The sequence below is a fragment of the Bos javanicus genome, chromosome 18 (genome assembly GCF_032452875.1).
Source record: "Bos javanicus breed banteng chromosome 18, ARS-OSU_banteng_1.0, whole genome shotgun sequence".
Lineage (NCBI taxonomy): Eukaryota > Metazoa > Chordata > Mammalia > Artiodactyla > Bovidae > Bos > Bos javanicus.
In genome coordinates, this window is record NC_083885.1 from 62,799,687 (window position 1) to 62,815,791 (window position 16,105).

At 48.3% G+C, this 16,105-nt stretch overlaps 2 protein-coding genes across 5 annotated transcripts; both read right to left on the reverse strand.

Annotated features, from left to right (window-relative positions):
- Positions 1 to 576: 576 nt before the first annotated feature.
- On the reverse strand, positions 577 to 7,249 carry LOC133231097 (leukocyte immunoglobulin-like receptor subfamily A member 6). 3 transcript variants are annotated; one of them, XM_061389330.1, is made up of 8 exons: positions 7,126 to 7,249; positions 6,989 to 7,024; positions 6,528 to 6,812; positions 5,975 to 6,274; positions 5,692 to 5,736; positions 2,476 to 2,607; positions 1,107 to 1,159; positions 577 to 1,027 (listed from the first exon to the last, which is right to left on the reverse strand). In XM_061389330.1, the coding sequence occupies exons 1-8, from the start codon at positions 7,157 to 7,159 to the stop codon at positions 926 to 928; spliced, it is 987 nt and encodes a 328-aa protein (XP_061245314.1). In that variant the 5' UTR covers positions 7,160 to 7,249; the 3' UTR covers positions 577 to 925. The 3 variants fall into 3 exon arrangements, with proteins under 3 accessions (XP_061245314.1, XP_061245315.1, XP_061245316.1); XM_061389332.1 differs by having other exon boundaries at positions 983 to 1,027; positions 2,476 to 2,653; positions 7,126 to 7,237; XM_061389331.1 differs by lacking the exon at positions 1,107 to 1,159 and having other exon boundaries at positions 2,476 to 2,653; positions 7,126 to 7,237.
- Positions 7,250 to 11,776: 4,527 nt separating this feature from the next.
- Positions 11,777 to 16,045, reverse strand: LOC133231102 (leukocyte immunoglobulin-like receptor subfamily A member 6). 2 transcript variants are annotated; one of them, XM_061389346.1, is made up of 6 exons: positions 15,913 to 16,024; positions 15,776 to 15,811; positions 15,315 to 15,599; positions 14,762 to 15,061; positions 14,479 to 14,523; positions 13,251 to 13,275 (listed from the first exon to the last, which is right to left on the reverse strand). In XM_061389346.1, exons 1-5 carry the CDS (start codon positions 15,944 to 15,946, stop codon positions 14,483 to 14,485), a joined length of 696 nt encoding a protein of 231 aa, XP_061245330.1. In that variant the 5' UTR covers positions 15,947 to 16,024; the 3' UTR covers positions 13,251 to 13,275; positions 14,479 to 14,482. The 2 variants fall into 2 exon arrangements, with proteins under 2 accessions (XP_061245328.1, XP_061245330.1); XM_061389344.1 differs by lacking the exon at positions 14,479 to 14,523 and having other exon boundaries at positions 11,777 to 13,275; positions 15,913 to 16,045.
- Positions 16,046 to 16,105: the final 60 nt, after the last annotated feature.

Consider the following 16,105-nt stretch of genomic DNA (forward strand, 5'->3'; position numbering starts at 1 on the left):
CTTTTAGAGAAAACGTCAAAAAACTATCAGAATTTCCTGTCACTCACTCAAGACTCCTGATAGATTCCTTAAAAGCCAATGTTCAGTCCTTTCTCATTCCTTTATATAGATTCAAATTTTCATCTGGTATATTTTTTTCTTCACTTAAAGAACTTCCTTTAGTATTTCTTATAGTAGGTTATGAACATTCTCAGCTTTTGTTTTCAGAAGGCTGTAACATAAAACCTGGTACCCAAGAGGATTTAAGTACACTTACTTATTAATTAATCCCCTTCATGGATCACAGCCTTGTCATGGCAAAAGAAAACCAACCCTGAATATTCATTGGCAGGACTGATGCTGAAGCTGAAGTTCCAATACTTTGGCCACCTGATGGGAGGAGCCGACTCAATGGAAAAGACTGTGATGCTGGGAACGACTGAGGGCAGGAGGAGAAGGGGACGTTAGAGGATGAGATGGTTGGATGGCATCACCGACTCAATGGACATGAATCTGAGCAAACTCTGGGAGACAGTGAAGGACGGGGAGTCTGGCGTGCTGCAGTCCATGGGGTTGCAAAGAGTCGGACATGACAGAGACTGAACAACAACATTTAATTAATGAATAATGAAGACTTACAAAACATTACCCTGTCACTCTTCTGGTGACTTCAGAGGGTCTCAGGAACTCCTGGGCAATTAGAGATTCTGGGACTGACTGGCTGATGTTGCTGAGGTCTCTAGATTTCCGGGTGTGTGTGTGTGGGGGCAGCAGGACCTTCTGAGGAATGTGGGCTCCCTCAACCAGGCTGACTTTCAGGTTTGGAGCCTCAGTTCTAGAGGAGGGAGCTACCAGAGGTAGCTGTGAGTTCTGCTGCCCAGATGAAGTGCTGGCCCTGGTGCCTGGCTTATTTGAAGGCCAGCATCACATACTCACTGCTCTGGGTCTATCTGGGCACCCAGGAAGGGGTCCCAGCTGTCCCCTGGTGGGGGACATGGCAGGTCACCTGGGAATAGGTGACCTCCTGCGGGTCTGCAGCTTCAGAGGCCTGAGGAAGGAAGGGAGAATATGAGATGGGGTTGTGACAGGAGGCGTCCAAGGGACAGTCTAGGGGAGGAAGCCCTCACCTGTCCGTTCACCTGGCCAGCTGCCTCTGGGTGTCTCTCTTTCCTCTCAGCATCTAGAGGGAAAGGGGAGGTTGTTATGGACCGTGTATCTGTGTCCCCACTCCCCCTTCCCCCAGATTCACCTGCTGCAGTGGGGGACCTGCACATGATGGTGTTTGGAGATGGTGCCCCTGGGAGGAACTGAGGTTTTGATGGGGTCCTGAGGGTGGGATTCTCATGTTGAGCCAGAGCTCTAGCTCACTCTCTCTGCCAGGAGAGGTGACCATCTTCAAGAGAACCCTCACTGGGAACTAAATCCCAGCACCTACATCTCAGACCTCCCAGCCTCCAGAATTGTCAGAAATGAATGCTGGATGTTTGAAGCACCTGGTCTATGGTGTTCTGTTACAGCAGCTCGAACAGACAAAGAGAGGGTCATTTCTTAAAAAACTGGAGTACTGTTGAATATACAATATAAGTTACAGGTATACAGTATAATGATATACAGTTTTAAAAGGTTAAACTCTGCTTATAGTTATGATAAAATATTGCTATATTCCCCATTTTGTTGTTGGGGCACTTGGAATCTTTTTTTTTTCCCCCTAGTTGTGGCATGTGGGATCTAGTTCCTTGACCAGGGATCAAACCTGTACCCCCTGCATTGGGAATGTGGAGTCTTAGCCACTGGACCACCAGAGAAGTCCCATCCTTGTAGATTATTTTATACCTACTAGTTTGCACCTCTTAATCCCCTACCCCTTAATTGCCCCTCCCCTCCCCATTGGTCACTGCTAGTTTGTTCTCTATATCTGTAATATTAAACACAACATTATAGCCTCAATATTTCTCTTTGTCACTAAAGGTGTTTCCTAAACAATTTTTTAAATGGCTACGTTAGTTGTAGCATCGTGTATAGTTTATATCTTCTGTTTTATGACACCGTTTTGGTATATAGGTTATATATTGTTTTATGACATTGTTTTGTAGTATTGTAAATAATGCCGTGGTGACTATGTTTGTGAATCCGTGTATCCTTCCACCAGCAGCTTAAGAGAGTGTTTACATCTCATCTTCCCCGATTGAATTTTCTCATTTTTTCATCTTTGATAATGAAAAGCGACACAGCAACAACAACAACAACAATCTCGTGAACATAACAAGGAGAGGGTCATGTTTTCGGGAGGGTGGCTGTCGATTCCCTCCAGCCCTGTCGTCTGGAAGGCAGTTACCACAGTCACAGCGTGAACAAGCAAAACAGCCCACCCCTTATTGCTTCTCGACCCCTCAGCCCCTCCTCCTCCCCCAGCAAATGCCCTGCCCCATTTCCCCAGTGGGATTTGTGTCCCAGGGATCTCTGCACAGGCTCCCCCTCCTGCTGTCAAGAACCTACTGTTTTTGGCTTTGCGCAGACAGTAGAGGATGAAGAAGATGAGGAAGACTAGGAGCAGGAGACCCACGGCCACCGGGACACCGATCCAGATGCCTAGGCGTCTGTCTTGGGAGGCTCGGTTGCCAGACGGGGCTGCAAAGAGGACATAGTGCTGGAGCAGGCACCCTGTGTAAAGAGCCTTCACACATAGCATGGTTTCTGAGTATTTCCTCAGACCCCACCACAATCCCCAAGCTCAGAATTGCTGACCCCGTTTCTTAGAAAAGGAATGAGCTTTGACCACCTCGTTTGCTTGCTGCATGAAGTCATAGATAACAGAGCACTTGGAGGGATGTCTTTGGAGGTCCAGTGCTGAAGACTTCGCCTTCAATGCAGGGGGTGCTTGTCCCATCCCTGATGGAGGAGCTAGGATCCCACATATCTCATGGCCAACCCCCCACCAAAAAAAAAACAAACATAAAACAGAAGCAACATTGTAACAAATCCAATAAAGATTTAAAAGAGAAGCCACTCAGAAATGGAAATTTGTATCCTTATAGAGACCAGCACATGATGACACACAGATCAACCCCCCGCCCACCTGTGTTTTCCTGTGGCCCTCGAGCTCAGAATAGACTTACATTTAAAAACTGTAATCCAATAATAATAATAATAATAAAAAGAAAGAATGAAATTTGCGACAAGTGCAAACGAACTGAAATTCAAGCTTCAGTGCCTGTATCTATCGTTTCATCAGAGCTCGACCTCGGCTCACTTGCTTCTGCATATTGTCAGTGGCTGCTTTTGTGCACAGGGTCAGAGTTGAGCAGTTGAGAAAGAGACCAGCTATCCGGCCACTGAGTAACTGGCCTATTACAGGAAATATTTACTGACTGCTGGCGCAGAGGAAGCACAGCTCAGAAAAGAGCCAGCGGTGGTGAATCAAGAATATGGTGTTAGCCAAGCTCAGGGGAGGGCTCATTCCAAGAACTGACTTGAGCCATCATATGGAAATGTGTAGGAAAAGTATGCATTTCATTACACAAAAGCAACCATGGACAACAAAAAGAATTCTTTCTGTGTTGGCTAGATTCCAATACAGAAAAAAAATATATGTTTTTAAAAACAAATAGGCTGTGAGGTGGATAGAGCACACGTTTCACACCCCCATCCCCCCACCCTGCCCCCAGTTTTCCAATCAAGTTTCTATCCATCTCATAGGTGATAGGGCCCAAATGGGGTCTCATTGATAAGGCAGCTCATTATGTCGACCTCACAAACAAAGAATAAAGTTTCACAGCGATCTGTGAGACTGACCAAATTGCCCATATGGCACCCTGTTATCTCACTGGCGCCCATCTTCTCAAAGCTGCGAGATCACCAGATTCCAGACCTCTGGCTACATGACCATCCCTTCAGAGAATTTTTCATTGGTGGGGTATAAAAAGGACTCCGTAAGAAAGGGAGGAGGCTGGTTCTCCTTAAGAGCCAGTCACCCCTCTTTTCCCTCTAATAAATTTCCTTTTCTTGCCTGACTGCCTGGCTCACTCTCTTTTTCTCTGCACTCGCCTTAATTCTGGTGCTGAAACCCAGGAGGGAAGATCCGCTGCAGCTGGGTGGGCTCTTCTCCCAAGCCCACCTCCGGTGGTCCCCTCTTTTGCCAAGAAACTGAGACGAGCTCTGGGATGGGACCCTCCACTTGCCTTGCTGGACTGACATCCACATACCGGCCTGCTTTTCATCCATCGGTTACAAGGGTGAGTGAAACCCCATCCCCTCGGATCCTCTCTCTCTCTCTCCCCCCACGGCCCTCAGGCCCTCGGCCTTGTGCCCCGTCTGACTTTGAAATAGGGGACACCCATTTCAAAGCAGACTGTTATTACTCTCTGAGAAAGTCCTGAGAACGGGGGCACCTTTTGTCTTGGATCTTGCTTTCTCCTCGTTTTCTCTTGCCCTTGTCTAACCTCTAGGAGGGCATGGTCAACTCAAGAGCAAGGAGTCCAAGAGCAAACCCTTCCTCTTGAGGACCCCTCCAGTTTTGGAAGCTCCTTATAGGCATCTGTCTATGAATGGCCCCCCCCAATACACACACACTCATGCACACACACACACACAGTACAGACTCCGAGAGATGTCTTGGGACAGGAAGCAAGTTCATACTGCTGCTGCTGCTAAGTCGCTTTAGTCGTGTCTGACTCTGTGCAACCCCATAGACGGCAGCCCACCAGGCTCCCCCATCCCTGGGATTCTCCAGGCAAGAACACTGGAGTGGGTTGCCATTTCCTTCTCCAATGCATGAAAGTGAAAAGGGAAAGTGAAGTTGCTCAGTCGTGTCCGACTCTTCGCTACCCCATGGACTGCAGCCTACCAGGCTCCTCTGCCCATGGGATTTTCCAGGCAAGACTACTGGAGTGGGGTGCCATTGCCTTCACCTAAGTTCATACTAAATTCTTCTCAAGACATAAGAAAGAAGTGACAGTGGTCACAACCACTGCCTTAATCCAACAGTCCTTAATCCTGTACAGAGTTTGCGTCTACATCCCTGAAGGAAATGAGGCTCAGAGGAGGGGAAAGACATTGACAGGGAATTTGTTGTAGGAACAGCTCTCATAATCTGTGTGTACTCAGTGCAGTCTAGGGATGAAGTCACCAGGGAACAAGGTTATCTGATCATCTGGATTATTCTGAGCTGATATTGAGAGACTAACCCTTCTGGGAGAGAGCTCCGTGGAAAATGAAAGTGAAAGTGAAGTCATGTCCGACTCTTAGTGACCCCATGGACTGTAGCCTACCAGGCTTCTTCGTCCATGGGATTTTTGAGGCGAGAATACTGGAGTGGGTTGCTATTTCCTTCTCCAGGGGATCTTCTCCACCCAGGGAATGAAACCAGGTCTCCCGCATTGTAGGCAGATGCTTTACTGTCTGAGCCACCAGGGAAGTCCAGAATATTGTCAATTACGGATCACTGATAAATGAATTTTAGAATATTGTCAATTATGGATCACCGATAAATGGTATCTATGGATCCTATTAGCTTTATCTGCAATCTGTAGACTGTCTAATCTTCTTTCCCTTAGGAAGAGCAGCCCCACCTGCTATATCTGTGTTCTCCATTCCCCAAGACATCAGAAACCTTCTTAAAAAGCTGGCCCTGTCTGTAGTAAGCCCCGTTCCACTCCAGGTCAGAGAGAAGGGAATATAGAATCTCTTTTCAGTTTTCCGCCTAAACTCACTCACCAGTTGAATGTCTGGGCTGTGTGATGCTGGGAGAGTCAGTAGTTCCTGAAAACAGAGGTGAAGTGGGAGAGGTCTTCCTTATTTCTGCTGTCAGGCTCTCACCTCCCAGAGTCCCAGGGACCCACATGGCCCATCCCCGGCCCATCCCTCAGAGATGTGTGTCTAAGCCGATGGCACTCACACACACTCCCTCTTGCGATCCTCTTCCCCAGCCAGTGCTTTAACCGCACACAGTCAGCCCCCTGGGCGGGGAGCAGGTGGGTGGACTGGGCTTCTTCCTCACCTTCGACCTGAAGCTGCAGTGGGTCACTGGGCTGAGACCACACGTAGGGATATTCGTGGAAGGCACCGTAGCATCTGTAGGTCCCCGCCTGTGTGGAAGAGACTGGATTCAAGAGGAAGATGGTCTGGCGTCCTCCGTCGTGGGGGACGGAGCTTTGGTTCTGGGTGATGGGATCTCCATCTTCTTTGGTGAGGATAAATACATCATGGTTGATTTTGGAGACACACTGCAACTTCACAGTCTCCCCCGGAGCCACCACTGTGCCAGCCATGCTGGAGAGGGAGGGCTTGGAATAAGCTCCTGAGAAAGAAGGAAGTTCAGCGATGAAGGGAAGGGTCACGTAGGCACTGTCCCTTTTTGTCCCCTGGGAGCAGACGTGGCTCTGGTCTCTCTCCCCTCCTCGCCCCGCTCACCCTTGAGGAAGTCTCTCGGCATCATCCCTGAGACCTCCCCAAGGACAAGGCTTGGTCCTCCTGCTTCCTGTCCCCGAAGCCTGGTCCTTGCCTCGGCAGAGGGGTCAGTCCCGGCTCTGCTGCCTCTGTGTCCCCCTCACCAGTTATCACCAGCTGCAGGGGGTCACTGAACTGGGACCAGTGGCCTCCTCTCTGATAGGAGCAGTGGTACAGCCCTGTCTTGTCTGTTGTAACCTCCGTGAAACTCAAAGTGTTGGTCTTTCTGGACGTGATCTGTTCCTCTTCGTACATGGGCTCAGGACTTCCCACTCTTGATATCCTGTACCCCTCAGCTTGTTTAGGTCCTTGACACAGGAGGGTCACAGGACTCTTAGTTGGAACTGTGGATCCAGGCAGAGCTGTGATACGAGGCGGGGGGAGAGTTCCTAGAGCACAGGGAACAGGTAACAGACACACAAGCGTTTCTCCCTCCACCCTTCTGTTTCTCCCCCTCTTACAGCCCTCGCTGTAAAGTCTGAGTCCTCTCTTTCCAGCGGCCAAGAGACCTGATACCTGGCTTAAACCCTGCTGGGTCCTCAGGAGTATCACACAGAACACTCACCCTTCTGTGCCCAAGTGCTCTGGCTCAAACACAACCCTAGAAAGAAACACTCGGTGAGAACAGCCCCGCCTTAAAGAACCACCAGCCCTGCCCTCCTTAGCCGTCTATTTGTACCCAACCCTCTCTCCCAGACTGACCAAGACAGAGCAGCGAGGGAGGAACCATGGACATGATCCCGCGTTCAGGCTGCCCACCAGCCTCAGCCCTGCTCCTCTGATGAAGGGCACACTGCTCCGTCGAGTGACCCACACTTACAGGAAGCTGTGCAGTTGCTTTCAGTTCTCAGCCCTGTAGTGAAGGCAGTTCACATCCTCTTCCTCCTGCGTTGGGAGTGGGGCATACAGACGTCGCTGACACCATGAAGATGTTGATCTGAATTCTCCTCTGTGGGCTTACTGGGTCATGGCTGGGCAGAGAGAACCATGGTGTCAGGTTGAAACTTCAGAGGCCCGTGGCTCAGGAGGGCTTCCCTTATGACTGAGGAGACGACTGAAGGTTCCAACTCAGAGCAAGAGGTTGTTGTTGTTCACACTCAGTCGTGTCTGACTCTTTGAGACCCCATGGGCTGCAGCATGCCAGGCCTCCCTGTCCATCACTGTCTCCCAGAGTTTGCTCCCACTCATGTCCATTGAGGTTAGACAGGGCTTTCTTTAATCTGACACTGTGGAAAATAGACATATCCATGTCTACCTGTCATCATCTGTCATTTTACTGTCTACTTATTTATCATCTATCAATCATGCATTTATTATGTATCCATCATTTACTATCATCTACCTAGCCACCATTTATTTATCTAATTCTACCATCTATCTATGGCCTTCTGTGGTGGCTCGTGGTGAAGCATTGCCTGCAATGCAGAGGACGTGGGTTCTATCCGTGGGTTGGGAAGATCCCCTGGAGGAGGCAATAGCAACACTCTGCAATATTCTTGCCTGGAGAATCCCATGGACAGAGGAGCCTGGTGGGCTACAGTCCATGGTTGAAAAGAGTCCGACATGACGTAGTGACTAAAGAACAGAAACAACAATCACTTATCTATATCTACATCTAGACGTGAGTTTCCATTAATAATCTGTGTGTTATCTATCTACCATCTATTCATTCTCTACTGTCTATCAAGCAATCATCTATTATTTTATTTTTATTTTAAATATCCAGTTATTTGTGTGTATTTCTGACCACACCAGGTCTTACTTGTGGCCCATGGGGTCTTTAGTTGCAGCAGGCGAACTCTTAGCTGCCGCAGGTGGGATCTAGTTCCCTGACCAGAAACCAAGCCCAGGTCCCCTGAATTGGGAGCAAGGAGTCTCATCTACTGGACCACCAAGGAATTCCCTATTTTTATTTATATATTTTTAAAATTTAAATTTGTTTATTTTAATTAGAGGCTAATTACTTTACAATATTGTATTGGTTTTGCCATACATCAACATGAATCTGCCACGGGTGTACACATGTTCCCAATCCTGATCCCCCCTCCCACCTCCCTCCCCGTACCATACCTCTGGGTCATCCCAGTGCACCAGCCCCAAGCATCCTGTATCCTGTGTCGAACAGGATATCAAAAGTGGACTGGCGATTCATTTCTTATATGATATTATACATGCTTCAATGCCATTCTCCCAAATCATCCCACCCTCTCCCTCTCCCACAGAGTCCAAAACACTGTTCTATACATCAGTGTCTCTTTTGCTGTCTTGTATACAGGGTTATGGTTACCATCTTTCTAAATTCCATATATATGTGTTAGTATAGTATTGGTGTTTTTCTTTCTGGCTTACTTCACTCTGTATAATAGGCTCCAGTTTCATCCACCTCATTAGAACTGATTCAAACGTATTCTTTTTAATGGCTGAGTAATACTCCATTGTGTATATGTACCACAGCTTTCTTATCCATTCATCTGCTGATGGACATCTAGGTTGCTTCCATGTCCTGGCTATTATAAACAGTGCTGCGATGAACATTGGGGTACACGTGTCTCTTTCCCTTTTGGTTTCCTCAGTGTGTATGCCCAGCAGTGGGATTGCTGAGTTGTATGGCAGTTCTATTTCCAGTTTTTTAAGGAATCTCCACACTGTTCTCCATAGTGGCTGAACTAGTTTGCATTCCCACCAACAGTGTAACAGGGTTCCCTTTTCTCCACACCCTCTCCAGCATTTATTGCTTGTAGACTTTTGGATCGAAGCCATTCTGACTGGTGTGAAACGGTGCCTCATTGTGGTTTTGATTTGCATTTCTCTGATAATGAGTGATGTTGAGCATATTTTGATGTGTTTGTTAGCCATCTGTATGTCTTTTTTGGAGAAATGTCTATTTAGTTCTTTGGCCCATTTTTTGATTGGGTCGTTTATTTTTCTGGAATTGAGCTGCAGGAGTTGCTTGTATATTTTTGAGATTAGTTGTTTGTCAGTTGCTTCATTTGCTATTATTTTCTCCCATTCTGAAGGCTGTCTTTTCACCTTGCTAATAGTTTCTTTTGTTGTGCAGAAGCTTTTTAATTTTAATTAGATCCCATTTGTTTATTTTTGCTTTTATTTCCAATATTCTCGGAGGTAGGTCATAGAGGATCCTGCTGTGATTTACGTTGGAGAGTGTTTTGCCTATGTTTGCCTCCTCTAGGAGTTTTATAGTTTCTGGTCTTACGTTTAGATCTGTAATCCATTTTGAGTTTATTTTTGTGTATGGTGTTAGAAAGTGTTCTAGTTTCATTCTTTTACAAGTGGTTGACCAGTTTTCCCAGCACCACTTGTTAAAGAGATTGTCTTTAATCCATTGGATATTCTTGCCTCCTTTGTCAAAGATAAGGTGTCCATATGTGCGTGGATTTATCTCTGGGCTTTCTATTTTGTTCCATTGATCAATATTTCTGTCTTTGTGCCAGTACCATACTGTCTTGATGACCGTGGCTTTATAGTAGAGCCTGAAGTCAGGCAGGTTGATTCTGAAAATAGACTATTTTATGTACTTATTTAATTTTGGCCATGCCCTGTGGCATGTGAGATCTCAGTGCCCCTGCCAAGGATTGAACCCATGCCCCCTGCATTGGAAGCACAGATCTTAACCACTGGACCACCGGGGAAGTCCCTATCCGTTGTTTGTATGTATCATTTTTCGCTTACTATCTATCTATCTGTCAATATCTAATGTCCTCTATCTTTGTATCATTTCTATCCCTTGTCACACCTCTTTCCCTCCATGCAGGGCATTGAAAGGGAATCCTGAAAACACTCCCATAACTGCTTTCTAGGAGAACCATCTCCAGATGCTTTGTTTAGCTTGTCTTTGGTCTCAAGTTACTTGGACTCAACTGTATGGAGGAAAGATTCTAAGAGAGGATCATTGAGTTCTAAAACACACTGTCTGTTTTTGCATGGCCTCAGGATTTTTAAATGACGGAAGAAAAAAAAAAAAAACAAAGAAAACGAGCATTTTGTAACCCACGAAAATGATTTAAAATTCACTCTTTTGCTTTTTCAAACTAAGTTTCATAGATTTATGGCCTTGCCCATATGGTCGTACATCATCGCTCCAGCTTTTGTGCTGTATGTGCACTCAGTCAGGTCTGACCCTTTGTGTGACCCGTGGACTGTAGCCCAGCAGGCTCCTCTCTGTCCATGGGAATTCCCAGGCAAGAATACTGGAGTGGGTTGGCAGTTCTTTCTCTAGGGCATCTTCTTGACCTAGGGATTGAATCTGGGTCTTTCCCATCTCCTGCATGGGCAGGTGGGTTCTTCAGCCCTAGTGCTCCCTGGGAAGCCCTATGAGAGCACAACTGAGTGCCTGCAAAGAGAGAGAATGGCTCACCATATACTTACTGCTTTTCAGAACTCAGCTGTCATTTAGAACATGACAGGGACACCTAGCCGATTCTGAGAAGGCATTCAGAGAAAACACCCAAGGAAAGTTAGGTCTATGCTGACACAGAAAAAGTAAGGAACAGGCAGAAGGAGGGGACATTGGTGAGGGAACAGCAGCCAATGGCAGCCAGCTGAGTTGAGTCTTGGGGCAGAGGTGAGACTGAAGAGCACGTGATCAGTTAGTGTCTCTGTTTTTCTGTGAGGTATCCACGGAGGTTTAAGTGCAAGGGTATTTATTATTTACTTAAACAGCTTGGAGGTAAGAAGTCGCCAAACTATTTCCTCAGCTCAACTATAAGAGGGGGTGAGTTAGCCTTTCTGTGATTCTGTTGTTTTAGTCTCATGCTTTGAAAGCTGTTTCTTCTCAGAAACAAAAACCCAAACCCCCAAACCCAAAGAGGAACAGTTGCTAACATCACAATCATCTGTGTAACTTAAATTCTCCAAACCAACCAACAAATATGAATGTTCATGCTTTTATACTTGCTTTCTTCTTCTGCTGCTGCTAAGTCACTTCAGTCCTGTCTGACTCTGTGCAACCCCATAGACGGCAGCCCACCAGGCTCCCCCGTCCCTGGGATTCTCCAGGCAAGAACACTGGAGTGGGCTGCCATTTCCTTCTCCAATGCATGAGAGTGAAAAGTGAAAGTGAAGTCGCTCAGTTGTGTCCAACCCTCAGGGACCCCATGGACTGCAGCCTACCAGGCTCCTCCATCCATGGGGTTTTCCAGGCAAGAGTACTGGAGTGGGGTACCATCATCTTCTCCACTTGCTTTCTAGAATTTTTAAATTCTACAAAGAGTCAGACATGCCTGAGTGACTTTTACTTTCACAAGGGCTATATTGAAGGAAAAAAAAATTGGCATTTCTAGCCCTAGACCCATTTGCCACCCAGCAAGAACAACCACTCTAAGGAATGTACATATTACACATAAGCAAAGTTTATTAAGTATCATCTCTGTTTGAATCACATCCTGTTCTAAATTGAAAAGAGTGTTAAACATTTATTCCCAGGAACTTCCCTGGCAGTCCAGTGATTAAGACTTTGTCTCCCAATGAGGAGGCTGTGGGTTCAATCCCTGGTCGGGGACCTACGATCCAACATACTTCGTGGCCAAAAAACCAAAACGTAAAACAGAAGCAAAATCGTAACAAATCCAATAAAGACTTAAATATTAAAGCAAAACAAAAAACCTGCTTGTTTCAAAGTCTCTCCTGTGAGACAGTGCATAAAAGCAAGGATTTCTGGCTCAAAGATCAGACTCAGTGATCTCCAGGAGGCAGGGTGAGTAACAGCCCTCTAATGATAGTTTTGCAGAGCTACCCAGAACCTCCATGTCAAAAGGGACACTGCCCCACTCCAGTACTCTTGCCTGGAAAATCCCATGGATGGAGGAGCCTGGTAGGCTGCAGTCCATGGGGTCGCAAAGAGTCAGACATGACTGAGCAACTTCCCTTTCACTTTTCACTTTCATGCATTGGAGAAGGAATGGCAACCCACTCCAGTGTTCTTGCCTGGAGAATCCCAGGGACGGGAAAGTCTGGTGGGCTGCCGTCTATGGGGTCACACAGAGTCGAACACGACTGAAGTGACTTAGCAGCAGCAGCAGCAGATGTGGTGAAATTAAGGGTCTTGGGTGGGAGCTTATCGCAGGTTGTCATAGGCAGGGGGTGGTGCCCCATGTAGTCACGGGTCTTTTTTAAATATAATTTTATTTTTATTTATTTATTCATTTGGTTGCTGCTCACAGGTTTAGCTGCTTTGCAGCCTGTGGGATCTTAGTTCCCTGACTGGGCATCAAACACACATCCCCTGCATCGCAGGGCAGATTCTTAGCCACTGGACCACTGGCAGGTCCCCATAAGTGTTCGTTAAAAGGGAAGCAGGAGGGTGGGGGTGTGTGAGGCAAGAAGGGAGGAAGGAAGCAGAGGTCAGAGAGGAGAAGAGGCGCTCCCCTCCTGGGTCTGGAGGACGGAATCCAAGACAGGGAGCACAGGCAGAGTCTAGAGGCTCGAAAAGGCAAGAACACCAACGGGAAAGTAGCAAGTAGTGCAGGCTTGGGGACAGGGTTTAGACTTCTGCTCTCTAGAACTGAAAGAGAGTTCACATTGGGCTGCTCTCGTCCACGGTGCCTCTGGTACGTTGTTCAGGTTCGGCAGGAAGCGAGTACACTGCTGCATCGGATGGGTGACCCAGCCAGGGCCCTGGATCCGCCACCCCCACAAGTGAGCACAATGCTTTGATGCCAGCGGAGGGTCATCGGTGCTTGTCAGTCCACTGGGGCGGGGGCTCATCTGACTTCACTGAGGGACCCCCCCGGCTGCACCAGGCTTCAGCCAACAGGACGACCATGACCAGGAGAAGCAGGGCAGCCAGGCTCAGGCGGACTTGAGTCTCCACGGAAGGATGCCAAGCCGTAGGCGCTGAGAGAGAGGAGGTAGAAAGGCCGATTCCCGTTGGTGGTTGTTGGTTAGTCACTCAGCTGTGTCCTTGTGACCCCATGGACTGTGGCCCACCAGGTTCCTCCATCCATGGGATATCCCAGGCAAGTGTATTGAGTGAGTTGCCATGCCCTTCTCCAGGGCATCTTCCTGACCTGGGGATTGAACGTGGGTCTCCTACTTGGCAGGTAAATTCTTTACCACTGAGCTACCAGGGAAGCTGTCGATGCCTCTAAAGGGCCCTAAAACTCAAGCTCATTCTGCAGACCTCTGGACCTGGTGGGAAGCCCGCCCAGCCCACTCCCTCGGGGTAAGCATTAAACACCTTTCTTTCCTCCTGTCATTATGGGCGCTGTGCTGATACTGGACTTCTGGGGTCAAGAAAGACAGGACTGGGGTGCTGGAGGCTGCCAGTCCCTGCCCAGAGCCTGGCCTGCTTCTCGCTCGGTATCTCCTGTGATTTGACCATTCCCTAGCAGCAGACACCCTGGCCTCTGTTACCCGTGGGCTCCTGAGCGGGTCTCTACGTCATGGTCTTGGCCCAGGGCTGCTTCCTCTGCCTGTCCTGCACTCTCTACAAGGATCACCCCTCTGATTTCATCCCAGTGTCTGTTAAAAATACACCCACGAGGGACTTGCTTGTTGAGACCTCTTCTAAATCACTAGCCCCTTCTGTCAGTCTTGTTCTGTTACACTGTGTGACTCTGTTTTTCCCAACCAGTCATTATGTGACACATTTTTATTCTAACAAAAATGAAAATACATATAACACATGTATTAATATAGTCTATGTAAATATTTTCTGCAAAGCATATATGATATTTAATAATAGTTACATATATAAAAAATACATATATATACATGGAGTTCCTTGTAGCTCAAACAGTAAAGAATCTGCCTGCTATGCGAGAGACCAGGGTTCAATCCCTGGGTCAGGAAGATCCTCTGGAGAAGGGAATGGCAACACACTCCAGTGTTCTTGCCTGGGAAATCCCATGGACAGAGGAGCCTGGTGGGCTACAGTTTGTGGGGTCACAGAGTTGGACACGACTGAGCAACTAACACACACGTATATCCATATAATATATAACATATACATCTGCATCCATGCGGTTAACACTCCAGGTCAGAGAGAAGGGAACACAGAATCTCTTCTCAGTTTTCCACCTAAACTCAGTTACTCACCTGTTCAACGTCTGGGCTGTGTGCTGCTGGGAGAGTCAGTAGTTCCTGAAAACAGAGGTGAAGTGGGAGAGGTCTTCCTTATATCTGCTGTCAGGCTCTCACCTCCCAGAGTCCCAGGGACCCACATGGCCCGTCCTTGGCCCATCCCTCAGAGATGGGAGTCTAAGCTGATTGCGCTCACACCTCCCCTGCATTGCGGTCTTTTTCCCCAGCCAGTGCTTTAACCGCCTAGAGTCAGCCCCCAAGGTGGGGAGTAGGTGGGTGGTCTGGGCTTCTTCCTCACCTTCAACCTGAAGCTGCAGTGGGTCACTGGGCTGAGACCACACGTAGGGGTTGTTGAGGAAGGCACCGTAGCATCTGTAGGTCCCCGCCTGTGTGGAGGAGACTGGATTCAAGAGGAAGATGGCCTGGCGTCCTCTGTCCTGGGGGACAGAGCTTTGGTTCTGGGTGACGTGATCTCCATCTTCTTTGGTGAGGATAAATACATCATGGTTGATTTTGGAGAAACACTGCAACTTCACAGTCTCCCCTGGAGCCACCACTGTGCCAGCCATGCTGGAGAGGGAGGGCTTGTCATAAGCTCCTGAGAAAGAAGGAAGTTCAGCGATGAAGGGAAGGGTCACATAGGCACTGTCCCTTTTTGTCCCCTGGGAGCAGACGTGGCTCTGGTCTCTCTCCCGTCCTCGCTCCGCTCACCCTTGAGGAAGTCTCTCGGCATCATCCCTGAGACCTCCCGAAGGACAAGGCTTGGTCCTCCTGCTTCCTGTCCCCGAAGCCTGGTCCTTCCCTCGGCAGAGGGGTCAGTCCCGGCTCCACTGCCTCTGTGGCCCCCTCACCGGTCATCACCAGCTGCAGGGGGTCACTGAACTGGGACCAGTGGCCTCCTCTCTGATAGGAGCAGTGGTATAGCCCTGTCTTGTCTGTTGTAACCGCTGCAATACTCAAAGTGTTGGTCTTCCTGGACATGATCTGTTCCTCTTTGTCCATGGGCTCAGGACTTCCCACTCTTGATATCCTGTACCCCTCAGCTTGTTTAGGTCCTTGACACAGGAGGGTCACAGGACTCTTAGCTGGAACTGTGGATCCAGGCAGAGCTGTGATACGAGGCAGGGGGAGAGTTCCTAGAACACAGGGAACAGGTAATAGACACACAAGCGTTTCTCCCTCCACCCTTCTGTTTCTCCCCCTCTTACAGCCCCCGCTGTAAAGTCTGAGTCCCCTCTTTCCAGCGGCCAAGAGACCTGATACCTGGCTTAAACCCTGCTGGGTCCTCAGGAGTATCACACAGAACACTCACCCTTCTGTGCCCAAGTGCTCTGGCTCAGACACAACCCTAGAAAGAAACACCTGGTGAGAACAGCCCCGCCTTAAAGAACCACCAGCCCTGCCCTCCTTAGCCGTCTATTTGTACCTAACCCTCTCTCCCCGACTGACCAAGACAGAGCAGCGAGGGAGGAACCATGGACATGATCCCGTGTTCAGGCTGCCCACCGGCCTCAGCCCTGCTCCTCTGATGAAGGGCACACTGCTCCGTCGAGTGACCCACACTTACAGGAAGCTGTGCAGTTGCTTTCAGTTCTCAGCCCTGTAGTGAAGGCAGTTCACATCCTCTTCCTCCTGGGTTGGG

Bases quoted from the DNA above. Each gene is read 5' to 3' on its own strand.
- LOC133231097 (XM_061389330.1), bottom strand. From the start codon at position 7,159: ATGTCCATGGTTCCTCCCTCGCTGCTCTGTCTTG. The intron at 7,025-7,125 runs GTCAGTCTGGGA...GTTTCTTTCTAG, and splicing joins TCCCTCGCTGCTCTGTCTTG to GGTTGTGTTTGAGCCAGAGC. The intron at 5,737-5,974 runs GTGAGGAAGAAG...CTCTGTTTTCAG, and splicing joins ACTGCAGCTTCAGGTCGAAG to GAACTACTGACTCTCCCAGC.
- LOC133231102 (XM_061389344.1), bottom strand. From the start codon at position 15,946: ATGTCCATGGTTCCTCCCTCGCTGCTCTGTCTTG. The intron at 15,812-15,912 runs GTCAGTCGGGGA...GTTTCTTTCTAG, and splicing joins TCCCTCGCTGCTCTGTCTTG to GGTTGTGTCTGAGCCAGAGC. The intron at 15,062-15,314 runs GTGAGGGGGCCA...CTTCTTTCTCAG, and splicing joins CCTGCAGCTGGTGATGACCG to GAGCTTATGACAAGCCCTCC.